This window comes from Stegostoma tigrinum, chromosome 5, assembly GCF_030684315.1.
Source record: "Stegostoma tigrinum isolate sSteTig4 chromosome 5, sSteTig4.hap1, whole genome shotgun sequence".
Lineage (NCBI taxonomy): Eukaryota > Metazoa > Chordata > Chondrichthyes > Orectolobiformes > Stegostomatidae > Stegostoma > Stegostoma tigrinum.
The window spans coordinates 38,036,500-38,061,516 of NC_081358.1; the positions used below are offsets into that span (position 1 = coordinate 38,036,500).

Below are 25,017 nucleotides of genomic sequence, written 5' to 3' on the forward strand. Positions count from 1 at the left end.
CTTAAAACGTGAAGTCTTGATGTACAATTCATTTTATTAGCCTATGGCAAGTTTCTATCTCCTTTTATAAAGTTATTGGTCCCTATGAGGACTTTAACAACTATAGAGTTCCTTCTGAAAAAAAAACTGTGCTTGCAAATTCAAAGCAACAGGTCATAAAAATATGTATCCTCTACAATACAGCAGCCTAATTAATAATATATCCAACGCATAAAATTTTAACAGGCATTTGAGTACATCCCATCAGACAATATTTGTGGAAATTTAAATCCTTCAACTGCTGACTGGAATAAAAATGTATATTTTTTTTAAATGCGGGACCTTTCAATACTGAAGTGCCTTCCCACTGAAAGACAGTTATGTATGTTTTCAATTACATAGTATTTTCATAAGGAGCATTATGCAAAATATGTACTATATATTGGAATGTAATAGAGGAAATGAAGGCTAATTGTTTCTAAATATCTTTTTGACTTTCTCATTCCTTGCTTCAAACGAATGCAAGTGCTAGACTCCACGTGTTTTACAGTGACTGGGTCAACAAACTAATAAACCCTGACATTGCCAGAAAGGGTGGCTTTTGTTTGGCTCAAACCAACTTACAACGGAATGTAACCTTTGTGCTTTGTTGCCTGTCCCCAAGATACCAAGGCAGAATGTTTGTATCCTCCATGTGTGTGTGGTGGAACCATTTCAATCAAGCTGCTGTTGACTGCAATAAGAAATCAGTTTATAGCCTGTAGTACAGGCTTGAAGAATGGCAGCAGTGCCATAACTGCAGTGTGTACATTGTAACAAAAAAAAACTGCAGCTCTTCAAATGACCAACAGGATATTAAAGTGCAAGCAACTGAGCATTTTTGTAATTGTGGCATTGACACCCCTGCAGCCCTACAATCCTGATATCAGAGGAAAAGGTGTACAATCCAGCAGTTACAATTACTATCAGCGATGCCCTGCTCTTAGGGGTGTGTTACTGTCTTAGTTTATGTCATCTGGATCTTCAAAGGCAGGGTTGCAAAATAAATGAACTAAACAGGAACTACAAATCCACAAAAACAGCTGTGTTTTTTTAATATAAATGAAAAGGTTTATAAAATTTGAGACTGGCTACTTGGCTCGGAACAGCCAGCTCAGCAAAATTGACAGTTCACCCCTACTGGGAGCATATAATTACTTCCAATGTTGGCATATATCATTGTATCATAACAAAAAGTATCAGCTGAATGTGATTGCGTAATAGCAAAAATAAAATTGATGCCTGTAATACATACCTCGTCTGGGAAGAGGTGCAACCTTTGCATCATGGTTCTTCGTTGCAGATTTTTTGGCAGCATTCCATAGATAGCCAGTTTTACAATCTGTAATGAAAACACACCACTGAAATTCCAACCAGTTTACTAATTACAACTTTTCATAGGAGAGTTAATCAAAACCTAACAACTGTAACATCTCAAGATCAAAAAGAAGTCTTGAAAATAAATTTGCTCAGGTGAGCACAATGCTCTTACAAAGTTTACTGTATTTGGATTTAATTACGTTGGCATATGGACAATTTAAACAAGAATAGCTTACCCTCAATTCACACATTCACATATTTTGCTGTGTCGTGTTGTTCTGTCAGATTATGTTAACAGATTTTAGATTAAAAGGTAATCATTTTATGATTTAAGGTAGATGTGAACAAGGATACAAGCTCCTGAAAAGAGCACTTTTAGAATAAACAAAAAGGCCGTAGTTACATCTATCGGTAAACTTGTTTTGCTTCTCTCCCTATTTTGCTCATATCAGCATGAGATGGTACAGAATTTTCATAGAGATAGTAGGAACTGCCAATACTGGAGAATCTGAGATAACAAGGTGTAGAGCCGGATGAACACAGCAGGCCAAACAGCATCAGAGGAGCAGGAGGGCTGACGTTTTGGTTTGAGACCCTTCTTCAGAAAATTTTCATAGTCTGTTTATGCTTTGATACTTGATTGATAATTCAGCAAAAGTTGCACACTTTCTGTTGAAAATTTTAAAGGCTTCATATAATTTAAGAAAAATTAAAATGCTAAGAAAACAAATCTTATTTGGGATGTTTATGATTGGCGAAAAAGACCTCTGGATTTCAAAGCTCATGTATACAATAAAAGATTACTTATCCCAAAAAAATCTCCAATTACAATTTTAAAAAATTGCACTGAATTGACTTCACAAAAGTAATCACATGTGGCACTACATCCTTTTGCGCTTCCCTCATTTTCCCTTTAAAATTCATAATGATTAAAAGTGATACAGAGTTCATAAAGAATTTAATGGTTCAATGTAAAACAACATCCCCGTTTGAATGAGTGAAATGTTGACAAATTACCAAAAGTACTTTCAGCTGAAATAATAGAATTAGCAAGCATTTAGTTTGTTGTACAATTGGAGAGTCAGAATAGAATGGAAGACTAAACGGAAATGCTTCAAGAGGCTGAAGAACACAAATTAAAAATGCCAGAATGAGTAACTAGATGAAGATTGACAGTGCACATATTTCCCCGGTTATTGTTCAAATTCTTTGACTCGTTGAGACAGGATACCATCGGAGAACGAATGAAGAGGCAAACAAACGGATGAAGGCAATGATTGAACCACTTAGCAGCCCACTTAATGGCTGAGGTGTGGACCTTCTTCCAGATGTGAAAGGCTAACACATCAGATGCTTCACAAATGCAGACTGACTGAATGCTTCCGGCACTGAAATATTTTTTTTCTTTTGTCAATAATACTAAAGACAGCAAGGGATTTAAAGAAAATAAATCAACAGAATTTAAACCTAAAATAATTGAAAATCAAAAATTACAAAAATCTCCATCTTTTTAAATTATTTTAATCTTGTGTGATTTTTACATCTGTTATGTTAAATAAAAAGGGAAGAGCTTATATCTTCCTGCTGACTAACTACAATGTTGACCTATTCAGAGCCAACTTGTTGTTCAGACAACGGGGGGAAAAAAAAAATCAGTGCCCATAGCCCAGACTTCTACTAACAAATCACTCAATATTTCATGAAAACAGTCAATTTGGAATAAATCTAATCACAAGAGGAAAATATACACAAATAAAAGGTTACAAGACATAGAACAAATATCCACAGGTTTTGGCTGAAAAATGTTCATGGGAACTTACTGGTGGATATTAAAAATTTCTTTTCAAAGGTATTCTTACATCAGGTTACAATTTAGGCAATGTTTTAACTCTGATATGCTTATTTTTTGTGAGGAACTACATCTTAGTTTTACCATCATTGAAAGATGGTATTCATGGCTATTAAAAGGCCCCAAGGTTGTCAAGGGTTTACTTTCTATAAATTACTTACAAATATCACATTTAATCAAAATAAAAACAAAGGAAGACTTAAAGGTTCTTTTCTAATTTGTGCAATGTTTTGATTAACATGAAGCAGCAGACAGCTAAACCCTCATCCACGCCACCATGTTCTCAAAAGTGTGACATTTATTGTGAGGCATGAAATTAATCTTAGATTTGTCTGTCATAACCCTGACAATCAAACTGAAATGCATTTTTTCCATCAGTTAATTTTAAAAATGAACAGTATTAAATGCATCCCCCAAAAAAATCTGCGATTGCTTTGCCTTTATATCAGGCGATTTTACAATGAACACTTTGAACTGGGATTAATACATTAATTCTTCTCGCCGTTGGTTGGTCCACAATAGCTTTGGAAACAGGGTCTAGGCCCGAAACCTCAGCTTTTGTGCTCCTGAGATGCTGCTTGGCCTGCTGTGTTCATCCAGCCTCACATTTTATTAGCTTTGGAAACATCTCTTCTTCTGTGACAAATGCAGTCCTGATCATGAGGGCTTTATTCATAAAGTAAAACAAAACTATCATGCACTGACTAATCTATTAAAATCTTGAACTTTTGGATTGAAACTCTATAAACGTTAATGATGTATGTCGTTTTTAAATTGTGCACATAACGTATACAAACTGAAATATCTTATTATAATTCAATTTAATTTTGTCTCCTGTCACTTTGGCTATAATTTATGTAAGAAGACAACACAAGATGAATCAGTTGCCTTTTCCATCAGCAGAAAGGAGCTTTTCTCAACAGTCTCACTGAAATGAAGGAACTTAATGAGATTGACGATTATGCAGCAAGAAACAATATATACTAATATTTGGTGCTATTGCACATTAGTGCAAGAGTGTGGCAATCTACAGAAATACTAAACAGTGCAACTGTTCAGCATCTATCCAATAAAGAAAAGGTAAAGCTCTGGCATTGACAAATGCTCCTTGCTTAATTTATGGGATATTACAGCAGCGAGGATCATTGGCTTAGCAAGTTTCTGGAGTGCTTCTTGGGAATGGTATACACAGCTGCCACTGTGTGTCAGTGGTTGAAGAAGTCAATGCTTAACAAACTGGAGGGTTGTCAAATCAAATTGGTTGCTTTGCTCCAGATGGTAATGACCTTCTTTGGTGTTTTTGAACCTGCAGTCATCCAGACAAGTTAACGGCATTTCATCATACTACTAACTTGCACATTGTAAATGGGGGATGGATGCTGGAGAGGAAATGAATTACTCATTACAGAATTCCTGTCCCCTGACTTGCCCTCATATCCATAATGCTTATTATACGGCCCAGGTGAAGTTCTAGTCAACAGTATTTCCAAGGATATTGATGGTGAAAACCGAGTGACAGGAGTACAGCTGAATGTCAAGGACAGATATTTAGAGTTTCTCTATTTGGACACAGTCATTATCTGGCACTAGTGTGACACAGAAGGTATCTGCCACTCATCAGAGCAAGGTTAAATGTTTTCCTGATCTTGTTACACGTGGACAGAGACTACTTCAGTGATTCTTGCTTCAGTGTTTTTTAAACATATCCAGGACAATGTGAGTCATGCAGCATTGGCTGCCAAACGGTTTTCTGTTGTGGCTGGATTACTGCTTATAATTTTTATGACGGTCTTATGTCAAAGTGAAGAACAGAGTGCTCACAAAATACATGACCCGTAAAGAATATTTTCACATTCCAGTGATGGATACATGGAAACAGCGCACCCAACTGCCCAGTTTAGATGGCAAGTGCAAGTAAATGGCTTTAACATATAATTGAAGAGATCTAGGCTATCATGCTTGGATAGTTTGCAAGTAACAGGGTGTAAATTCACGCATATTAAATAAATAAGTTATATGGCTGTCTCACTGTTGTGTTTATACCAAGGGGCTTTTCTGTACCAAAAACAAAATGACGAACTGCTTTTCTGTCCACTCTATCCCTCGTGTTTTGTCCTTTCATTAGTTTAACATAATGCCTCTACAAAAAAAAACAGAATTGTTGGAGAAACTCTGCAGGTGTGGAAGTAACTGCGGAGAGAGGAAACAGAGTTAACATTTCTATTCCAGTGACCTTTCTTCAGAACTCTTCCCTTTCCTTTGATGCTTCTATCTCTCCACAGATGTTCTTATGGAGTTTTTTTTAAATTCACTTGTGGGACATGGGCATTGCTGGTTGGCCAGTGTTTATCGTCCATCCCCAGTTGCCCTTGAGAAGGTGGTGGTGAGCTGCCTTCTTGAACTGCTGCAGTCCACCTGCTGTGGGTTGACCCACAATGCCACTGGACAGCAAATTTCAGGATTTTGACCCAGCGACAGTGAAGGAACAATGATATATTTCCAAGTCAGGGTGGTGAGTGGCTCGGAGGGAAACTTGCAGGTGGTTGCGTTCCCATATAACTGCTTCTTTGTCTTCCAGATCAAAGTGTTACGGATTTGAAAAGTGTTATCTAAAAATATTTGGTGAACTTCTGCAGTGCATCTTGTAGATAGAACACACTGCAGCTGCTGAGTGTTGGTGGTAAAGGGAGTGGCTGCATGTGGATGTGATGTCAATTAAACAGGCTGTTTTGTCCTGCAAGGTGTCGAGCTTTTTGAGTCTTATTAGAGCTGCACCTACTCAGCCAAGTGGGGCGTATTCCATCACACACCTGCGTAGCATGAATATTACTTGCCACTTGTTAGCCCAAGCTTGGACACTGTTCAGATCTTGTTGCATTTGAACACTAACTGCTTCAGTATCTGAGGAGTCGCGGATGGTGCTGAACATTGCGCAATCATTGGCGAACATTCCGACTCTGACATTACGATGGAAGGAAAGTCATTGATAAAACAGCTGAAAATGGTTGGGCCTCGGATACGACCCTGAGGAACTCCTGCACAGACGTCCTGGAGTTAAGATGATGGACCTCCAGCAATCACAATCATCAGCCTATGGACGAGGTATAACTCCAACCAAGAGACAATTTGCCCCCGATACTACTGATTTCAGTTTTGCTAGGGTTCCTTGATGCCACACTTAGCCAAATGCAGCCTTCATGTTAGGGGCTGTCACTCTCACCTCGACTCTGGAATTTGGCTGTTTTATCCACATTTGAACCAAGCCCGAAACAAGGTATTGGCAGAACCCAAATTGGGCATTACTTAGAGATAATGGGAACTGCAGATGCTGGAGATTCCAAGATAATAAAATGTGAGGCTGGATGAACACAGCAGGCCAAGCAGCATCTCAGGAGCACAAAAGCTGACGTTTCGGGCCTAGACCCTTCATCAGAGAGGGGGATGGGGAGAGGGAACTGGAATAAAAAGGGAGAGAGGGGGAGGCGGACCGAAGATGGAGAGTAAAGAAGATAGGTGGAGAGAGTATAGGTAGGGAGGGGATAGGTCAGTCCAGGGAAGACGGACAGGTCAAGGAGGTGGGATGAGGTTAGTAGGTAGCTGGGGGTGCGGCTCTTCCCCCCCACCCACTGCATCCCAAAACCAGTCCAACCTGTCTCTGCCTCCCTAACCGGTTCTTCCTCTCACCCATCCCTTCCTCCCACCCCAAGCCGCACCCCCAGCTACCTACTAACCTCATCCCACCTCCTTGACCTGTCCGTCTTCCCTGGACTGACCTATCCCCTCCCTACCTCCCCACCTACACCCTCTCCACCTATCTTCTTTACTCTCCATCTTCGGTCCGCCTCCCCCTCTCTCCCTATTTATTCCAGTTCCCTCCCCCCATCCCCCTCTCTGATGAAGGGTCTAGGCCCGAAACGTCAGCTTTTGTGCTCCTGAGATGCTGCTTGGCCTGCTGTGTTCATCCAGCCTCACATTTTATTATCTTGGGCATTACTTAGCTGGTTATTGCTGAGCAGGTGCTGCTTGACAGCATTGTTGTGGTCACCTTCCATCCCTTTAACGATAGTCAAGAGTAAATTAATGGGGTGGTAACTGACCTGGTTGGATTTACCTTGCTTTTTTTTGTACAGGACATACCTGGGCAATTTTCCACATTGATAATGGGATCTGCAGATGCTGGAGAATCCAAGATAATAAAGTGTGAAGCTGGATGAACACATCAGGCCAAGCAGCATCTCAGGAGCACAAAAGCTAATGCCTAACCTGAAGGAGTTACCCTCCTCCCTCTGGACCAACCTCAGGGAATCTCTCTCCCAATGCACCTCTCCACCTATCTTCTTTTCTCTCCATCTTCGGTCCGCCTCCCCCTCTCTCCCTATTTATTCCAGAACCCTCACCCCATCCCCCTCTCTGATGAAGGGTCTAGGCCCGAAACGTCAGCTTTTGTGCTCCTGAGATGCTGCATGGCCTGCTGTGTTCATTCAGCTTCACACTTTATTATCTTGGATTCTCCAGCATCTGCAGTTCCCATTATCACTGATACAATTTTAACCTCACTGCGAAGCCTCTTCCAGGGATGCCTAACCTGAAGAAGTTACCCTCCAGACCAACCTCAGGGAATCTCTCTCCCACTGCACCTCTCCACTTATCTTCTTCTCTCTCCATCTTCGGACCGCCTCCCCCCGTCCCTATTTATTCCAGAACCCTTAACCCATCCCCCTCTTTGATGAAGGGTCTAGGCCCGAAACGTCAGCTTTTGTGCTCCTGAGATGCTGCTTGGCCTGCTGTGTTCATCTAGCTCCACACTTTATGATCTTTAATTTTCCACATTGTCAGGTATATGCCAGTGTTGTAACTGTAGTGGAACAGCTTGGCTAGGGGAGCAGCAAGTTCTGGGGCACAAGTCTTCAGTACTATTGCCTGAATGATGTCTTTGCTGCCTTTGTCGTATCCAACGTCCACAAACATTGCTTGATATCACTTGGAATGAATCAAGTTGACTGAAGACTGGTATCTATAATGCTGGGGACCAGTGGCAGAGGCCAAGATGGATTATCCAGTTGGCACTACCGGGTGAAGATTGCTGCGAATGCTTCAGTCTTATCTTTTGCACTGATGTATTGAGCTCTTCCATTGTTTAGGATGGCGATATTTGTGGACTCTCCTCTTCTACTGAGTTATTTAATTGTCCACCATCATTCACGACTGAATGTGGCAGGGCTGCAGACAGCTTCGATCTGGTCCACTGGTTGTGAAATTGCTTAGCTCTGTCTATCACTTGCAAGTAATCCTGTCTGGTGGCTTCATCAGGTTGACACTTCACTTTTAGCCATGCCTGGTGCTGTTCTTAACTTTTCCTCCTGCACTCTCCAGGGTTGATCCCCTGGCTTGATGGCAATGATTTCCTTCCCTGAAATAAATTAGTGAGCCAGTAGAGTTTTTCCAACAATCGACAATGATTTCTTAAACATCAGTAGATTCTTAATTCCAGATTTTTGTAAAAAAAAAATTGAATTTAAAATTTCACCATTTGCCATTGTGGGGTTTGAGCTCAGGTCTCCAGAACAATAGCTGAGTTTTTGGACCAATAGTCTAGCTATAATACCACTAGGCTATCACCTTCCCACCATACATGTGTGTTCCCTGGATTTCAGACAGTTGTTGGATGATTTGATCAAAGTTTTCAAAACTTAAAGGAAACAGGTAGGGTAGAAACACTTCTAGAAAATACCTGAACATAAACTGTATTCATCAGCTGGGCAGGCCAGGACTACAGGGGAAAATTAGAGCCAGGCTTTTTGGGAGTGAAGCAAAGAAACAAAAGAGGGTGATAGAAGCTTCTGCAAATTGCTACTGATGCAACATCAGTTCTTACTCATAAAACTGAAATTGCTGTATTTTGGTTCTGTAAAGATTTTAAAGGATATGGTCTGACTAAAGTATGCAGATTTCAACTGTGTGTCCCTTATTGCAACAAGCAAAATCAGTTGCTTATTAAACACACTAATGTAGTATTCTTATAATGTGAATCTACAGTGAGTTTTGGCAGGCAATTTGTTATTGATGGGTACCTCTTCGAGAACAACCCTTTATTTAGCTGTTATCCACAGTCAACAGGGAAGTTACTGAACTGTAATCAGAAAAGAAATGTTGGCCATTTTATTACGCTTAACCCAGGGATACATAACTTAATACCACCAGTTAATTGACTCAGCAGAAGCCAAAGACTGAACCTGGAATCCTTCTGGCCTTCATGGTTCAGAATCCAATTACCTAGTGTCTTCCATCCGTAAACAAATTGACAAAGTTCTTACCCACCACCTCTTTAGGGTACAAGATTTTGCAGCTCTCAAAGCACAATCTTTTTTCCCACGTTACACTTAATATAGCACTGTATTCTCTGTGTGGTTATATAACAACTTTATAAAAGTAACAACATTGTGATCCTGCCTCTTTATTTAAAATATTACTTGAAGAAAGTACATTAGTTTAAAGTTTGACGCAAGGATAAAATATATTGCAAAGACATCAATCTACTTACAGCCGTGGGGTCCTTCTGGTGTAATTGGGCAGCTGTCACTTGCTTAAACCCACCAGGATAACTGTAATTAAAATTGCACTTTAAATTTCCAATCTATTTCATTCTAGCATTCAAATCTTAAGTAACACACAATTTTAGCTTTCTGTAATATTAATTTAGACTTTCATAAAATGATACCGCCAAGTCTCAATAAAGTAGGATGCAAATGAAGTAAGAGGAAGTAGTCAGGGGGTACCAACATAAGGTGTCAACATGCTTCGGATGCAGGAGGAAGCGAATACTGGAGGAAATCTGTTTGGTAGTTATAGAGAGAGATGTATGGTGGAGGCAGCTTCAATTTTTTTCTTCATAGTACAGTTGGGTAATTGCATAAACAGAAAAGACTTGAAGGCCAGGGGAAAAAGAGAAGGATACTGGGACTAGGTAAGTCACTTTTACAAACAGTCAGCACAAACATGGCTGGATGAATAGCCTTCTCCTGTACCATAAACTGTAACCTTTATTTGATTTTACTAAATTTCTACTCACCCACTATGAGAGGAATACACTTTCTGTTCCCATTTATTTCCAGAGAATGCAATGTGCCTTGTATTTATCACTACAACATGGTCTCCACAGTCACCTAAAAATAAGGTCAGTTCATTATTCGGTCAGAAATGGTCATTCTATTAGGCTTTTTCTCGGCGACAAAACAACTGAGACAGAGGCATTATACAAAGATTGAGGTTAAGACATATTGCTGGCACCAGCTAAAATCTTGGCACTATATTGTCATTATTTGTCCAAAAAATCTTTTGCAGCAAATCAGATGTTATTTGAAGCAAAATACACACATAATCTGGCCTTTGAGAGAATAAAAGTTTGAAACCGAGACTCCCGAAAACCACAACAATTTGAAGTTGTAATTTTCATCGGAAAAGTTGGGTTCACATTTGCAAAGATTTCCTGAGCCTAAGTGATTACAATAATTTTTCCTGCTACTGGTAAAATCAAAATGAATATTCTAAAGCCATGTAATGTCTAAGCTTTGAAAGAACTTGGTCTGCTTCAGCTTTAAGACTAATTAAGTAAATAAGCAACACAGTCATCCTGCTAAAAAGATAAATCATGGATTATCTGAATTTCCATTATACCCAAAGCATGTACATCACAATAAAACCAGCAATCCCTGGTCAGGATTTATAGGGGGAATTTAACCTAGGAGAATATGAAGACTATTACTGGATCTATGCAGTCAGTAAGTCAACAACTCATTTTCTGTAAAGCATCTTTCCTAACACAAATATATATGAATACTTCAAATCAACTTCTGTAAATTTTTCATAGATTTTGTTCTAGCATGGAGTAAATGTTTCATGATAGGATATTAAAATACTTTTTTGACAGCGCAGTGGATTTGCACCTGCGTACCTGGATATGAAGAGCCACTTCAGCTGGTATAAAGTAGCCGATGCAAAGGTAAATGCACAAAACACAAACAGGCATTTAAAATTGGATTGACTTTAGAATGGAACTGTTTCCAGTCCATATAAAAATAATTCCACATGTTTGTAGGCACCTGATCACCAGTTTAGTATTTCAAGAGGCAAAATTAGAAAATCAACAAGTAATTCATTTGCACACATATGCTTGAAAAAGCAGTGTTTAGTAATTCATAATTGTCTAATAAGATCAAAACCCACATCAACCTGTAACCCAAAGTTATCAGTCATGAGAGAACTTTTACTACCACAATTGACTAAACGCCTTTATCCTTTCACTGAAATCACCTTCTAGGTCAACAAATTACATTAAGAAAATGATTCCTCTACTACAACAATTTACACTAAGAGACAAAAATGGAAATTGCTGGAAAAGCTCAGCAGTTCTGGCAGCATTTGTGGAGAGAAATCAGAGTTAACATTTTAGGTCGAGTGATCTTTCCTCAGAACAGCTATGAAGAAGGGTCACTCGATTCAAAATGTTAACTCTGATTTCTTTCCACAGATGCTGCCTGACGATGAGCTTTTCCAGCAATTTCTGTTTTTGTCTCTGATTTACTGCATCTGCAGTTCTTTCAGTTTTTAAATTACACTAAGAAAAAGATTCCTTAGTAAAGAATGTTGTCAAAAGGAATATTTGGAAACTAATCAAAAAAACACAATGCCAGTGAAAGAAAAGCATACGGATGTGAAAATACCATTGCAGACCAGATGGCTGTAAAATGAACTCAATTCTTAGCTTTTTTTGGCTTTTGAAATGCATATTAAATTTTAAAGACATAAAATGCTGAGCTCTGTGGGCTGAACTCCAGTAGCCGCAAAATGCGGTTTGCCATTCAGGTATTTTCTGGTCACCTGCACAATAATTTAGCCACATGTACAGTTACAGGGCCAGTTGTAATAATAGTAGTTGCATGTCCTCAAGGAAGAAATTACTGCACAATGCCAGAGAACCCATCACCAAAGATTTCATGGAACAGTGGAGACTTAAAGCGCGGAAAGACGCCATTTGGCCCATTATGTGCTGGATATTGAAAGAACAATTATGTTTAGTCCTGCACATTTGTATTCTTTCCATAATCCTGTAAATTTAACACCCATGATCACTATCTAAAGTTTTTTAAAGTTATTTATGGAACCAGCTTTTGTCACCTTTTCAAGTAATGTATTCTAGATCCCAACAACTCTGAGTGAAAATATTCCTTCTCATATCTCGCTAGATTTATTGCCAGTGGCTTTTACATCCGAGCTTGCTGAAACTGACCTACTCACTAGGTCGATTCCCAATCAAAACTCACTATCTTGGAAATATTAAACAGATTTTGACAAAAACTTTTAACTCCGGTGTGGATGAGGGGTATGGAAATGAGTGATAGTTGGTCTTGTCTCTTGGTAGCTAGTTGGTGCTCATGTGCCCTGATACCCTGTCCGATGTAGTGTCTGTGGCAGTCCTTACATGTGATTTTGTCAATAACAGGAAGACACAGCACACCTGGATACACTATTCACCCTGCCATACATCAAGAACGTATCAGAGATGGCCACCCGAATACACCGACCACTAGGTTTTGTGGTAGCACACAAACCCACAGCTACACTATGACAACTACTGACAAGAATAAAGGATCCCATACCCACAACTAACAGGGCCAATGTTAAATATAAAATCCCATGTAAGGACTGCCACAAACACTATATCAGACAGATCAGGAGAAAACTAGCTATCAGGGTACAAGAGCACCAACTAGCTACCAAGAGACATGACCAAATATCATTCACTTCCATACACTTGGACAAACGAGACCACCAATTTGATTAGGTAGCCATCCCAAGACAAGCTAACGAAAGACATGCACGGGACTTCCTAGAGGCTTGGTACTCAACTCGGAACTCTATCAATAAACATGTGGAAATAGATCCCATATACCAACCACTACGAAGCAGAACCAGAGATAAGGCCAATCACATCAGGCCGTACCTATATAAATAACAAGCAAGGCAGGCCAACAACGCTTCATTAGAGGCGCATGGATGACATTACCTAATATGGTGACACAACATCTGGAAACCAACCTACTAGCTCAGCGAACAAATCAACAACTTCACCATCAAATAGGTCACCTTCTCTGTCTTAAGGACATCCATTCTAACTTTTCTACCCTATCCTCGTAACTTTTCTACCCTATCCTAACCCTCAACACAGGTAGCACCTTTACTGTACCCTTTCTAAGATTTTTAGATATTTCCTGGTGTAATGTCTGGAAATGTCCAGTTATACAGCTGAGGGTGAAATTGTTATTAATTAAATTTTACTGCGATCTCTTTGCTTTTACATTCTTTTTCATGGATAAATGAAAATAATTCATTTGATGTTCTATTACCAGATCAACTTGCCGTACTACCTTTAAGGATTTGTTTTCACAAATAATTCCCTGCTCTCTCTCATGCCCTCCCATGTTCTTTCCCACCCTTATGCAAACTCCGTTGTTCCCTCAAGCACGATCTCTCTTCCGTTTCAACACACACGCACACACAGACTCTCTCTCTCACACTAACACTTTTAAGGACGCAGAGGACAATTTCAAAGTTAACACAAAACGTGGTAAGGCTGCAAACTGTGAACAGAACTGTGTAGAACAATTACAAGTTGCAGGAATGCAGGAATAAGTGGCAGATGAAGTTCATCTTGAACAAGTGTGAGATGACACACTTTGTCACAAAGATAATAGAAAGACAGAATACAATAAAGGATTATGCTAAACAGTGTCTAAGAGCAGGGAGACCTGTGGTTATGTGCACATAAATCATTAAAGTGGCAGGACAGATAGAGCGGTTAACAAAGCATACAGTAGGCATCATTAATAGGAGCATACAGTACATAAGCAGGATGATTATGCTGAAACTATATATGGCAGTGACATGAGCTACATTAATAAATGCAGATCTGGGTGCCACACCTTTGGAAAGATGAGAATGCAAAAGAGGTTTATGAGAATGATCCCAAGGATGAGAAACTTCAGTCGTGAGGAAAGATTGGAGAGATGGGGCTGTTTTCCTCAGACAGAAAAAGCTAGGAGATCTGGTAGGCTTTCAAAATCGCATATTTCCCACTATTTCATTCTTCTTCTGTGCAAATCTCCAAGACCGGATCTTCTAGACCGGAAACAGCCATACAGCTGAGAGGAAATGTTGCACATTAAAGGATTAAGAACCAGAGGGCACAGTTTTCAAGTGTATTGCAAAAGAAGTATATCAAGGTGAGGAAAACACTTCTTTCACAAAGTGAATATTTAAAGTCTGGATTGCATTACGTGGAAGTGTGATGGAAACCAGCTCAATTGAGGCATTCAAGAGGGCATTGGATAATTAATTGAAGAGAAATAATGGACAGGGTTATGGAAAAAAAGGCAAGAGATTCACACTAAGTGAAAATGCAGAGAGAGCTGTTGTAGGCAAGACGGGCCTAATGGCTCCTTTTATATTGTAACAATTTTGTGTTGCCTCACATTTGCTCCTCAGCTCAAGACCACCCTGCCATATTGATGCAAGTTCTTTGGGAGAATGAAGGAATGACTCATCTTCTCCTGACCCACTTACTGTCTCGTCCCTGCCCATGCGCATCAGTCATCCTGTCCTTGTCAACTTCACCCTTAGCCCCACAGACTTGCTTCTGCTACAAGACCTCATGACGAACACAGAGTTCATTGTTCTTCCAAACGAAGATAATTTTTCTTCTAAGTTTGCTGCTGCCGTGAGAGAAATGGACTTTGATGAGAACATCATCTTTTTGCAGAATCTGCTATGTATACATATCTGTAAGTTGAATACCAGGCGCAAACCAGATATGAACCCTTGAAAGGCCACCTGTTGGACAAAGCTGATCTATGGGATAAACTGCAGCAACTGATGAAGCTCACTTTAACAGCGTGTCCCTCCCTCATGACCGCCATCATCAGGAACAAGATTAGCAACATTGTGGAAGGAACATCACTTCCAGTTCATCTCCAAGGCTCAAAAATTTTGTTTTCTTTTTCATTCCTGGGCTGTGGGCATCACTGGCTGGACCAGCAATTATTGTCCATTCATGACTGCCCAGAGGGCAGTTAAGGGTCAACCACATTGCTGTGGATCTATAGTCACATGTAGGCCAGACCAGGTAAGGGTGGCAGATTTCCTTCACTAAAGGACAACAGTGAACTAGATGGGTTTTTCCTAACAATTGGCAATGGCTTCATGGTCAGGTTATTATTGAATTCAAATTCTACCATTACCCAAGGCATGATTCAAGCCCAGGACATTACCGGTGTCTCTGGATTAATGCTTGAACGATAATACGACTAGGCTGTTGTCCGACCCACCTAATGAGCCTTACTCAGCTCTTTACTAATTTAAATGCAGCTCTTTGTACCCACCCACAAATGCAAGGTCTACAGCTGGTAATCAACTTGTTCAAAAAAACAAGAGAAGCAGCATTATGACTATGAGCACAAATCTGAGCAAGCCACCAGCCACTGCCATAATAAAAAAGCCAAATATTTGGTTACAGCTGGATTGCTCCAAGTACTTTTGGGATCCCACTACAGAACTAGATATTACAGCTACGTAAAGTAGATGAGTTTAGGTTTAATGGGAATGTAAAAGAAACAGTAACATAACTAATGATTGAGGACACAACATAACAGCTGGTAAGTTGAATTATGGGACATAACTTTCAAATGAAGCTAGTACATTTCAGCCAAAAGGCCTCACTTCGTGCTAACATTTCTGCAAGTGTAAATGAATTCTGAACAGAGGAATGAAGGGATCATTCGGGGATATGATGTAGCCATGCAAGAAAACAAGAATGAGAAACAAACGTATAATAAGATGGAATGTGGGGAAGGAAAGGAGAAAGGAATAAGGAATGCAGATGAATGAAACAGTGTAAGAAGGAAAAAGGGGAGAGCAGTAAGAAATGAAAATGCACAAGAGACAGACAGAAAGAAACAAAAAGATGAAACCACAATGTTAAAAGGATAGGAGGAAAGATGGAGAGATGAGAGAACACAATTTGGACTTCATGGAACTGGGTTAAGGCAAAGCACATCAAGAGGCAATTTATTTGTATTTACAATGAAAACAACTTCACTTAAAATAGCATACTACACTGAATAAACATGAGATGTTTTATTTGTTGTAGCATGCATTTAACAATAGCAGAAAAACTTTCAGCCTGCACTAAGATCAGTGCTATTTTTCACTGAAATATCACCAAAGGGAACAAAAACCAACAACAATGGGCATGTCATAAATTTAAGTGTTTGGTTTCATAGATTTGGCTAGTTTTAAGATTTTAATCTATACTTAAAATTGATTATGCAATCAATTTGTGAAAACCCACTCCGTGCCTTAAACATTCTTGTTTCTACTGGTGTCTCTCTTTATCTATTTAAATAGAAATGTACAAAAATGGTTTCTCTGGAAAATTTCAGGATTTATTTTCCATGGCCATGGTCACCAGTTCCCCATTCTGCACAGACTAAAAATAGTAGTATCTTTGAATGGCAAAGAAGAGAGGCAGGTGAGGTGAGGACCAGGACAGAGAGTCAGCATCACAGAGGAGCAGGCAAATTTAGGACCTGTAGCAGGCAGTCAGAAATGGAATCTTTGGACTGGATTGACATCAGTTTTGCTTTCCTACAGACAACTAAACTAGCTGTTTGTTAAGTGTCTTGTCAGTTGTTATGGTCCCTTATAGTCTTAAATTTTAGGATGTTATACAAAATGGAGACAACTTATTAAAATACGAAATCCAAAATAAGTAAACAATATAATTAAAAAATAAAGATAATTAAGGATGGCAGTTCAATTGACATATCTAGGCTGCAGAAAGTCATAGTCATTGAGTCATACAGCATGGAAGAAGACCCTTCGGTCCAATTCATTCATGCTGATAAAGTTTCCCAAACTAAATTAGTCCCATTTGCCTTCGTTTGGCCCATATCCCTCTAAACCTTTCCTATTCATGTATTTGTCCAAATGTCTTTTAAACGTTGTAACTGTACCTACATCTACCACTTTCTCTGGCAGTTCATTCCACATACAAAGTACCCTCTGCGTGAAAATGTTGTCCTTCAGGTTCCTTTTAAATCTTTCCCTCTCACCTTAAAAATATACCCCCTGGTTTTGAACTCTCCTACCTTTTGGGAAAAGACCCTTGTCATTCACCTTGTTTATGCATCTCATGATTTTATAAACCTCTATAAAGGTTACCCCTCAACTTTCCATGCTCCAAGGAAAAAAGTTCCAGTCTATCCAAAATTGTCTAATCCTTTATTGATATCAGTATTCTAGAATTACATTTCTGCCAGTATTTATGCAATATTATCACCATAAGAGCAGACACCAATATATGAACATACATACAGAATATCCAGAGATGAAAAAACATCATTCATTCATTCACCGTGCGAAAGAATGAAGCCGACAAGACTAGCATTTTAATCACACAATATATATATCTGAACATAATAGTTGAGAGAATGGACCTTGTTGGAGTTATCCATACATATTAGCTTGCTGAAATTTTAAAACAGCAGTTAGGGAAGGAGACTTTACAACCTTGGAGTAACAGGACCTCTAGAAGTTGCTTTAGTAACCAATTCCCAGACCTTTCAACTGCAGAAATAGTTTATTATGTTAAGGTTCAGATAAACCTGCATTACACCATGCATGGCTAAATTTGGTAAAGATTCAGAAGCTACTTTTAGCCCCAGAGGCCTTGTATATATTTACATACACATGCTTGAGGTGCAATGCCAAATTTCAACAATTAAAAGCTTAGATTCATATTACAAATTAAACTTGAAATTTAATATAACCAAGTTATTGTAGATTATTTTTTAGTTTCTTGAAATACATTTTTAAAATAAAAGACGCCAGTCTTTCCAGCTCCAGGTAGCGGATTGTGGGCCAAAGCACAACAATATGTCTAAAGTGCTGATGTCAGCTGTTCCAGCAGTCCAAATCTGGGAACACTGGAACAAGAGTTATGATGATGGGAGGGTGAGTTTAAGCGTGTTTTTTAAGAAATGTTGTTGAAAGTGTATAGCAGTGTAATTCACAAAGGGTCACTAGAAATTTACAATATAGAGAAGATGGCCAGTTAGGCTTGTGTGTATGACAGCTCCTTAACACAGCAACCAAAACTTATGTTGCTATACTGTTTGTTTTCTCTTAGCACTATCTCACTATTGGTTTCAAACATTTATCTAATTTTCTCTGAACAGATTGTAAAAAGGATACCAAGTTAACAATATCACGACTACTGAAGTCCTGTTTATTTTCTCAGGTTTTCTGAAGCTGTAGACCCTTCCCAAAAAATGAAAATATATGAGGAACTTTTCATGGTCCAAAAATACACCATGGGAAGGGAAAATTGTTACGATTAAGATTAAAGGTCTTTCTGTTTACGTAAAATTGCAGTAGACAAAACTTGAAATCATGCAAGGTACTAAATAATGGATAAAGCAGCTCCAATTGATAACTACATTTAAAAAACTCCAAACTGAACTCACTGAACTGTACTAAATCAAAGTAGGCACAAGTTCTTTCATCATTGCAACTGTGCTAACATTCATTGAATTGTATATTATTGTACAGTAACCAGGCTATTCCAAGGTACATAATACCAGACATATGCTATTGAAATTGTTTTTCACAATAAAACGGTCTAAAGTTTCTCTGAAAAAGAAGTCAAGACAAATAATCAATGGCAAATGATGCATAACTCACTGCTCAGTGTTCAAGTTCAGGAGTACTAGACCCTTTTGTTTTTTGAAGAAATTTGCAGTCTGGGATAGTTGTAATATCGGTTGCTGACAGTAAAACTGTAATCTTCTCGTGTAGATTTCAAGCTAACCAGGTGAAATAACTGCATACTGTTCATACAAACAGTGGTCTCACATTTTAACGTTTAAAAAAAAATTTCACAACAGCCCACAAAATACCAATTCCTGCAGTGCATTCCTGCCAGTCCCTACTAGTACCCTGGGATTTACTGAATTGATTTCAAAGTCCAATCCTCTTGTTCAAATTCTTCTACGACCTCATCTCAAACTGGGCAATCTCCTCCAAACAGGCATTCCTATGCACTATAGTGTTTCCTCTCCAAATCTTTTAAATTAGAGGACTCCTGGTTCTGTGTCATAGGAAATTTGAAACAATCTATCACAATTAATCTTACAAAAACCCTTTGGAAACCACAAGGAAACAATCAAATAATCCTTTATCTTTTTGGCTTTCCCTTCATCATTGCAGATTCATCACAGAATTTCCTCCACCACCTGATTTTACATCCTTCCTGTAATAGGGCGTCTAAAACTAGGTGCAGCAGCAAGCCAAGACTTTGCATACATTTACTATTTTTGTATGCTATGTGACAGCGTGCTGAAATATTTGAGGCAGAAGCAATTTGAAACGAATTAAAATGATCAGATGTGAATTACATTGACTCAAAGGTTTGGTGGTAATACAGTTAAGTCTAGTTTTCAGTTGCAATTATGCACTGAGTAGCCGGCAAGTAAAGAAAGAAATCAAAGCTACGCTTCAAATACAGGAGGTGAGACTTCAGTTTCATCACAGAAACAGAAATTCTAATGATGAAACAGAGACTGATTACTCTTGTATCACAGAATGAGTCAAATCAATATGATTGAGTTAAATTATTTTGCCACAAACCAGTGACCAAAAATGAAGGGACCAAAAAGTATGGTTATTAAATTTACAATGATACAAAGGAAGGTCAGAAAGTAAGCTGTGGAGAGGTCATGGGGCAGCAGAATTTTCCATGCCTGCCCAGGGCTTTTACAAGGGTGGGTGGGGAACTTAACTGGGCAGGAAGCAAAAAAATCAGTTTCCTCACAGTGAGTTAAAGTTTTGCGCTTAAGCTGAATGAGAGAAAATAGTTACCGCAGAAAGCCCTTTTGCTCCTCAAGCATACTTCATTCAATAGGATTGCGATTGATCGGACATGCCTCTCATCCACTTTCCAGCATTTTTCCCATAACACATGGTTCACTGCTGATCAAGAATCTATGGGTCTCAGTTGTAAATGCACACAAGGGCTGTACCCCCACAGCTGTCTATAGCAAGGAAATCCAAAGACTTTCAACTCTCAGAGTAAAAATTCCTCATCTCAGATTAAATTGGCACTCCTTTATTCAAAGACAGCATCCTCTGGTCCTACACTCTCCCTTGAGGGGAAATATCTCAGCATTTACCCTGTCAATCCATGTAAGAACCTTTATATGCTTCAATGAAATCTGAATTTCAGTCAGCAGAGTCTTAAGATGTTTAGCCTTGGCTTATAAGGCAAACCTTCCATACCAAAGACCACCATAGTGGACCTTCTCTGAACTGCCTCCAATGAAATGATATCTTTCTTTAAATAAGGGAGCTAAAACTGCTCACAGCACTCAATTTGCCAATTTTTATAGCTCCTTACTTATCAATATCTCCCTGTAAATTCTTTGTACCTCTCTCACAACCTGCTGTTCCACCTACTTTCACATCATCTGCAAGTTTGGTTACAGTGCATTCATTCGCTTCTTTCTCAGAACTTTTCAGGCAGGTCAGCCTTCCTCAGCTCAGAGGGTGGGAACAGGTTTTGAATTTATTAGCATGTCATGAATACTCATTAACATCTGAACCTACTGGAATTATGTACAAAGTGCAATCTTCTTCACTACAAATGGGAAACATGCATTTACAAACCCAAAATAAAGGACTCCCAGGGCAACCTTTTCCTCAAAGTAACAAAGAGTACGCACTTCTTTAGTTACTTAGTTCCTTCATAAGCAAACCATGTCTCTTGGCAGATGTTCAGTGTTTGTGATGAAGGACACCCCCATCCATGTTAATCAGCTTATGAGACATCTAAGCCTTGGTGTTCTGGTTTGCTGTTGAATGCTTTCAGAGGTGAAATCAGATTGAGCAAACATGCCAGCCCAAGGGGGGCAGCAAACACAACTGGGGCGAAGCTGAATGGCGACTGTTGTGGTTATGTCCTTGATCTACGCTAGTCTTTGGTGAAAAGCTATCAGATGTGCACCAAAAGTGACGAATGGTCACTGAGCCGATGGTGTGCCAGCTCAGTCCCTGAGCTGCTGTAGTTCTTTTATGCTTTAGGCGTGAACCCTGGGAAATGTATGAAAGGCAATATCTGACTGGTCCTGGAGGTGCTACATAGACAGCTGCAATACAGTAACATGCATCAATTGCACAGGAGGCATCTGATAGAAATGCCCGGCATCCAAACTCCTGTATGACAGTCCTCTATGGTGCACCCCTATAATTCTCACCATTGTAGGAGCTTGAAGCATTGAGTAGACAGTAGTAACCTGGTAAGAGGGCAGTTATCATTCTTTTTTTGGGGGGCTTTGGAACCTGGTTCGGAGCTGCCTGCTGCTTCTGACCTCCACAGCTACCTCTATTCAGACAGCCTCCGTCAGTTGGAATGGCCTCTTGTTGCCAACAACAGGAAAAGGAATTTCCTTCTCTCATGGACATACTCTGATTGGTAAAGGTTTTACCATGGAGAATATATCTATTAATAGACAGAATCCTCATCTTTGCAGGCAGGAAGATCACGCACATCCACTAAGCCTGTTTCAACTCAACAAAATAGGTGATAGCAATTTGCTGTTTCAGTTCTCGTTTAAATTTAAACAAAGTCTGGCAGCACGAATAGGTGCATTCTCCATGGCAATGCCTCTACCAGAGTTTGTTGGCAGGCCTACCTAGCAATCAGCACTTTGTTCGCACGCAGTATAAATGATATTCTTGATAACTGTCCTGATGTGCACAAGATGCAAAGCTTCAATTAAGTATATAGTCTTTCACCAATAGACAACAAAAAAAAACTCATACCTCTACAACATCGCTCACTTGGGTCTTAATTTAGCATTCTTGCTTTATCACATGCCTAAAACTTCAAAGACCAAAAATTTGAAATTGTTCATAAGTGAAATTCCTTTTTCCCTTTACAGATGTAAAAGTCCTAAATTTGATAAAGAAGAAACAGCGAGCTGGTATCTTTAAAAAATGATGAGAGTCTGATTGTTCTGTTTCAGTGGACCTAGAACAGTTATTTTCAATCCTTGCTTCATTTTCTGTGGGGTATACATTAGAATTATGATATCATGTTAAGATATCAGATATGAGGAATGAAGCTGCTATGCAATATAATCACGCAACATGGTTGGTAAACATCACCAATGACAAAACGTAAATTCAGTTTATAATAATTTTGCCTACAGTCCAGAAAATAGTTAAAAACTTTTTCATTTTCCCTCTGAAGCACAGTATTCCTAGTTGAACTTGCCTTCTCCTAAACTTCTACACATGATGCTACATAACTAATGAAACCTCAAGTAATATACTGGAAGAAACGTCCGAGAACCTAAGTTCATATTTAAACCAGGAAAGTTTAACACTCTTTTTATTGCAGACTCATTGCTTTGAGTACTCAAAGTTGTTGATACAAATTATGATTTGACTAGTCACATGATGATGGGTAGAACGTGATGGGAAGAATTTATTCAGTAAGAATGTGAGTGCTTGGGGCATAAATTAACATCTCTCAACAACATTTCAGTAGCTTCTTGCACATTTAACATTAGGGAAAAGTGAATTCATGACTGATTTAATATTTATGCAGAGCTTAGCTAACAGAAAAGACAGTATGAACATTTAACCTTTGAAGGTAAAAACTGTTTTATGGAGAATTAAACCTTCAATGTCTGAAATACTACTGATTAATTGAATTTAAAAATACACTACAGCAAAAAGCTAATTCACAGTAAGTTCTTTTTTTCTAAAATACTGGTTCTACCATGCCAGGTGCTGATGGATGAAAGTCTCCTGGCTATGTGCAGCACTCAATTCATGTCATTTACTTTACTTTACAACATTAATCATGCACATGCTGCAGGCTTGATAGGAAGCATCAATGAGAAGACAGCATCACCTAAAATGACATGCCTGATGTTTCAAAGCAAACATCAAAAATGGCTCACTGTTACGAAAAAAATGCCCTTAAAATCATGATACCTTGCCTTCTGTTTGCTGGTGAAACTGACTCACCGAACAAATTAGTAAGTTCTGGGGAAGAAAAACGGCATTTGAAGGATTATGGTAAAAATGTAGATGGATAATTTAAAAAAAAATAAACTTATTCAGCCTGAAGGCTTTATTTAGTCTGAAAAACCTCTCATGCCACATAAAAAGTAGTAGGCATCCACAGGTCTACTCCTGATCTAATTTCTCATTGGTCATCAATAAATTCATCACATTTGTGCTATCTCATATCCATTTAATCCATTAGTACCCAAAATATCTGTTGCTTTTAGTCAAGAATACACTTAATATTTAAGCATCTATTGCACTCGAGAGTCGAGAACGCCAAATACTCAGAACCCTCATCTCAGTCCTAAATAGATGACAACTCCTTTTCCTGATACAGTGCTCCCTTGTTCTGAAATAAAGGCAACATACTGCAGATGTTGGAAATCTGTGACGGTGAGAAACACAGATAATGTTTCAGATTTGTGGCCTCTCAGCAGACATACTCATCAGCCTCACTGTCTCATGTGGATCTCAACTCACATAGTCTTGACTACAGACAAGGTCATTTCTAACACTTCTCTGTAGACCTCATCACACATGTCTCCCAACCCCTTCCATCTGTACCAGCCCTGAAACAAACTTTATCCGAACTCACTCACAAATGCACTTCCAAGTTGTCAACTGCTTAGTTTTGGCCCTGACACTTTCTGACAGTAGCCATTTAGAAACAAACAGTTTTCCTGTTGAAAACTTGAAAGTCATTTATTTTCAACAACTTAAAACATCATCAAATTAAGAACAGTGAGTTTCCATAACCATCCTGATTGATGAAGATTTTCACTCAATAAATGACAGCCCTTCAGTTGTCAAGATCTTAAGCTCTGAAATTCTGTGCCTAAACTTTTCTACTTGTCTTTCCAGCTTTAAGATACTCTTTAAATAATCTTTTGGTCACCTGTACGAATACTTACTTACTTGGCTCATTATTAAATGCTTGTCATAGCACAACCATGAGGTGCCTCAAAATACCTAACTATGTGAATGATGCAGTATAAATGCAAGTTGTTATTTTGTGTTACTTCTTGTTTGAGGGATTTCTGTTTAAAACAAAACCTGTAATTCAGAAAATGTAGAACGTAGACTATTGCCAAAAGTACTCCCTATTCTCTGCCTGCCATTAGCACAGTGAAACCTCCAACAAGAGATCAGGTGGATAACTTTTTCTCAGACTGTCATTGCCTTTGGCAATCATCTGTAATACAGTACTGAAGTACACTGTGGCCTATTCAAAGTTTATCTTCAGCTGACAAGTCAATGTCAGTTAATTTATCAGTGCTATTTGGGAACAATGTAGCCATAGAGAAATTATTCATTAAAAATAACATTTTAAAAACACTAATACATTAAGTTATCTTTATAAATTATGTATGAAAAGTTTTGAAAATAATTAACAGCACACAAAACTAATATCGCTACTATGTACAGAATGGACATTTACCAGGATGATAAAAATGAGCCTACTTTTGTTAAGTTTATGTTGCTGCAAGATGTTTGTCATTTAAATGGAAAATGTCATCATGCATTTCAATTTACCTAAAATCTGGAACATATTTTTTACATTCAACCCTGATTGACAACTGTGTAGAGTAACAATATGACAAAATCAACATTCATAATTAGCAACTTCAAGTCTTAAATTAGCA

General features: G+C 38.8%; 1 protein-coding gene across 3 annotated transcripts in view; it reads right to left on the bottom strand.

Annotated features, from left to right (window-relative positions):
• Window positions 1-25,017, bottom strand: part of mrpl13 (mitochondrial ribosomal protein L13) — an 81,392-nt gene that overhangs the window by 45,269 nt on the left and 11,106 nt on the right. For all 3 annotated transcript variants that reach the window (XM_048529888.1, XM_048529890.2, XM_048529889.1), the window contains exons 3-5: window positions 10,257-10,350; window positions 9,729-9,789; window positions 1,274-1,360 (exon numbers count right to left, since the gene is read on the bottom strand). In XM_048529888.1, the coding sequence (XP_048385845.1) occupies window positions 1,274-1,360; window positions 9,729-9,789; window positions 10,257-10,350 (242 nt within the window). The remainder of the gene's footprint in view (window positions 1-1,273; window positions 1,361-9,728; window positions 9,790-10,256; window positions 10,351-25,017) is intronic.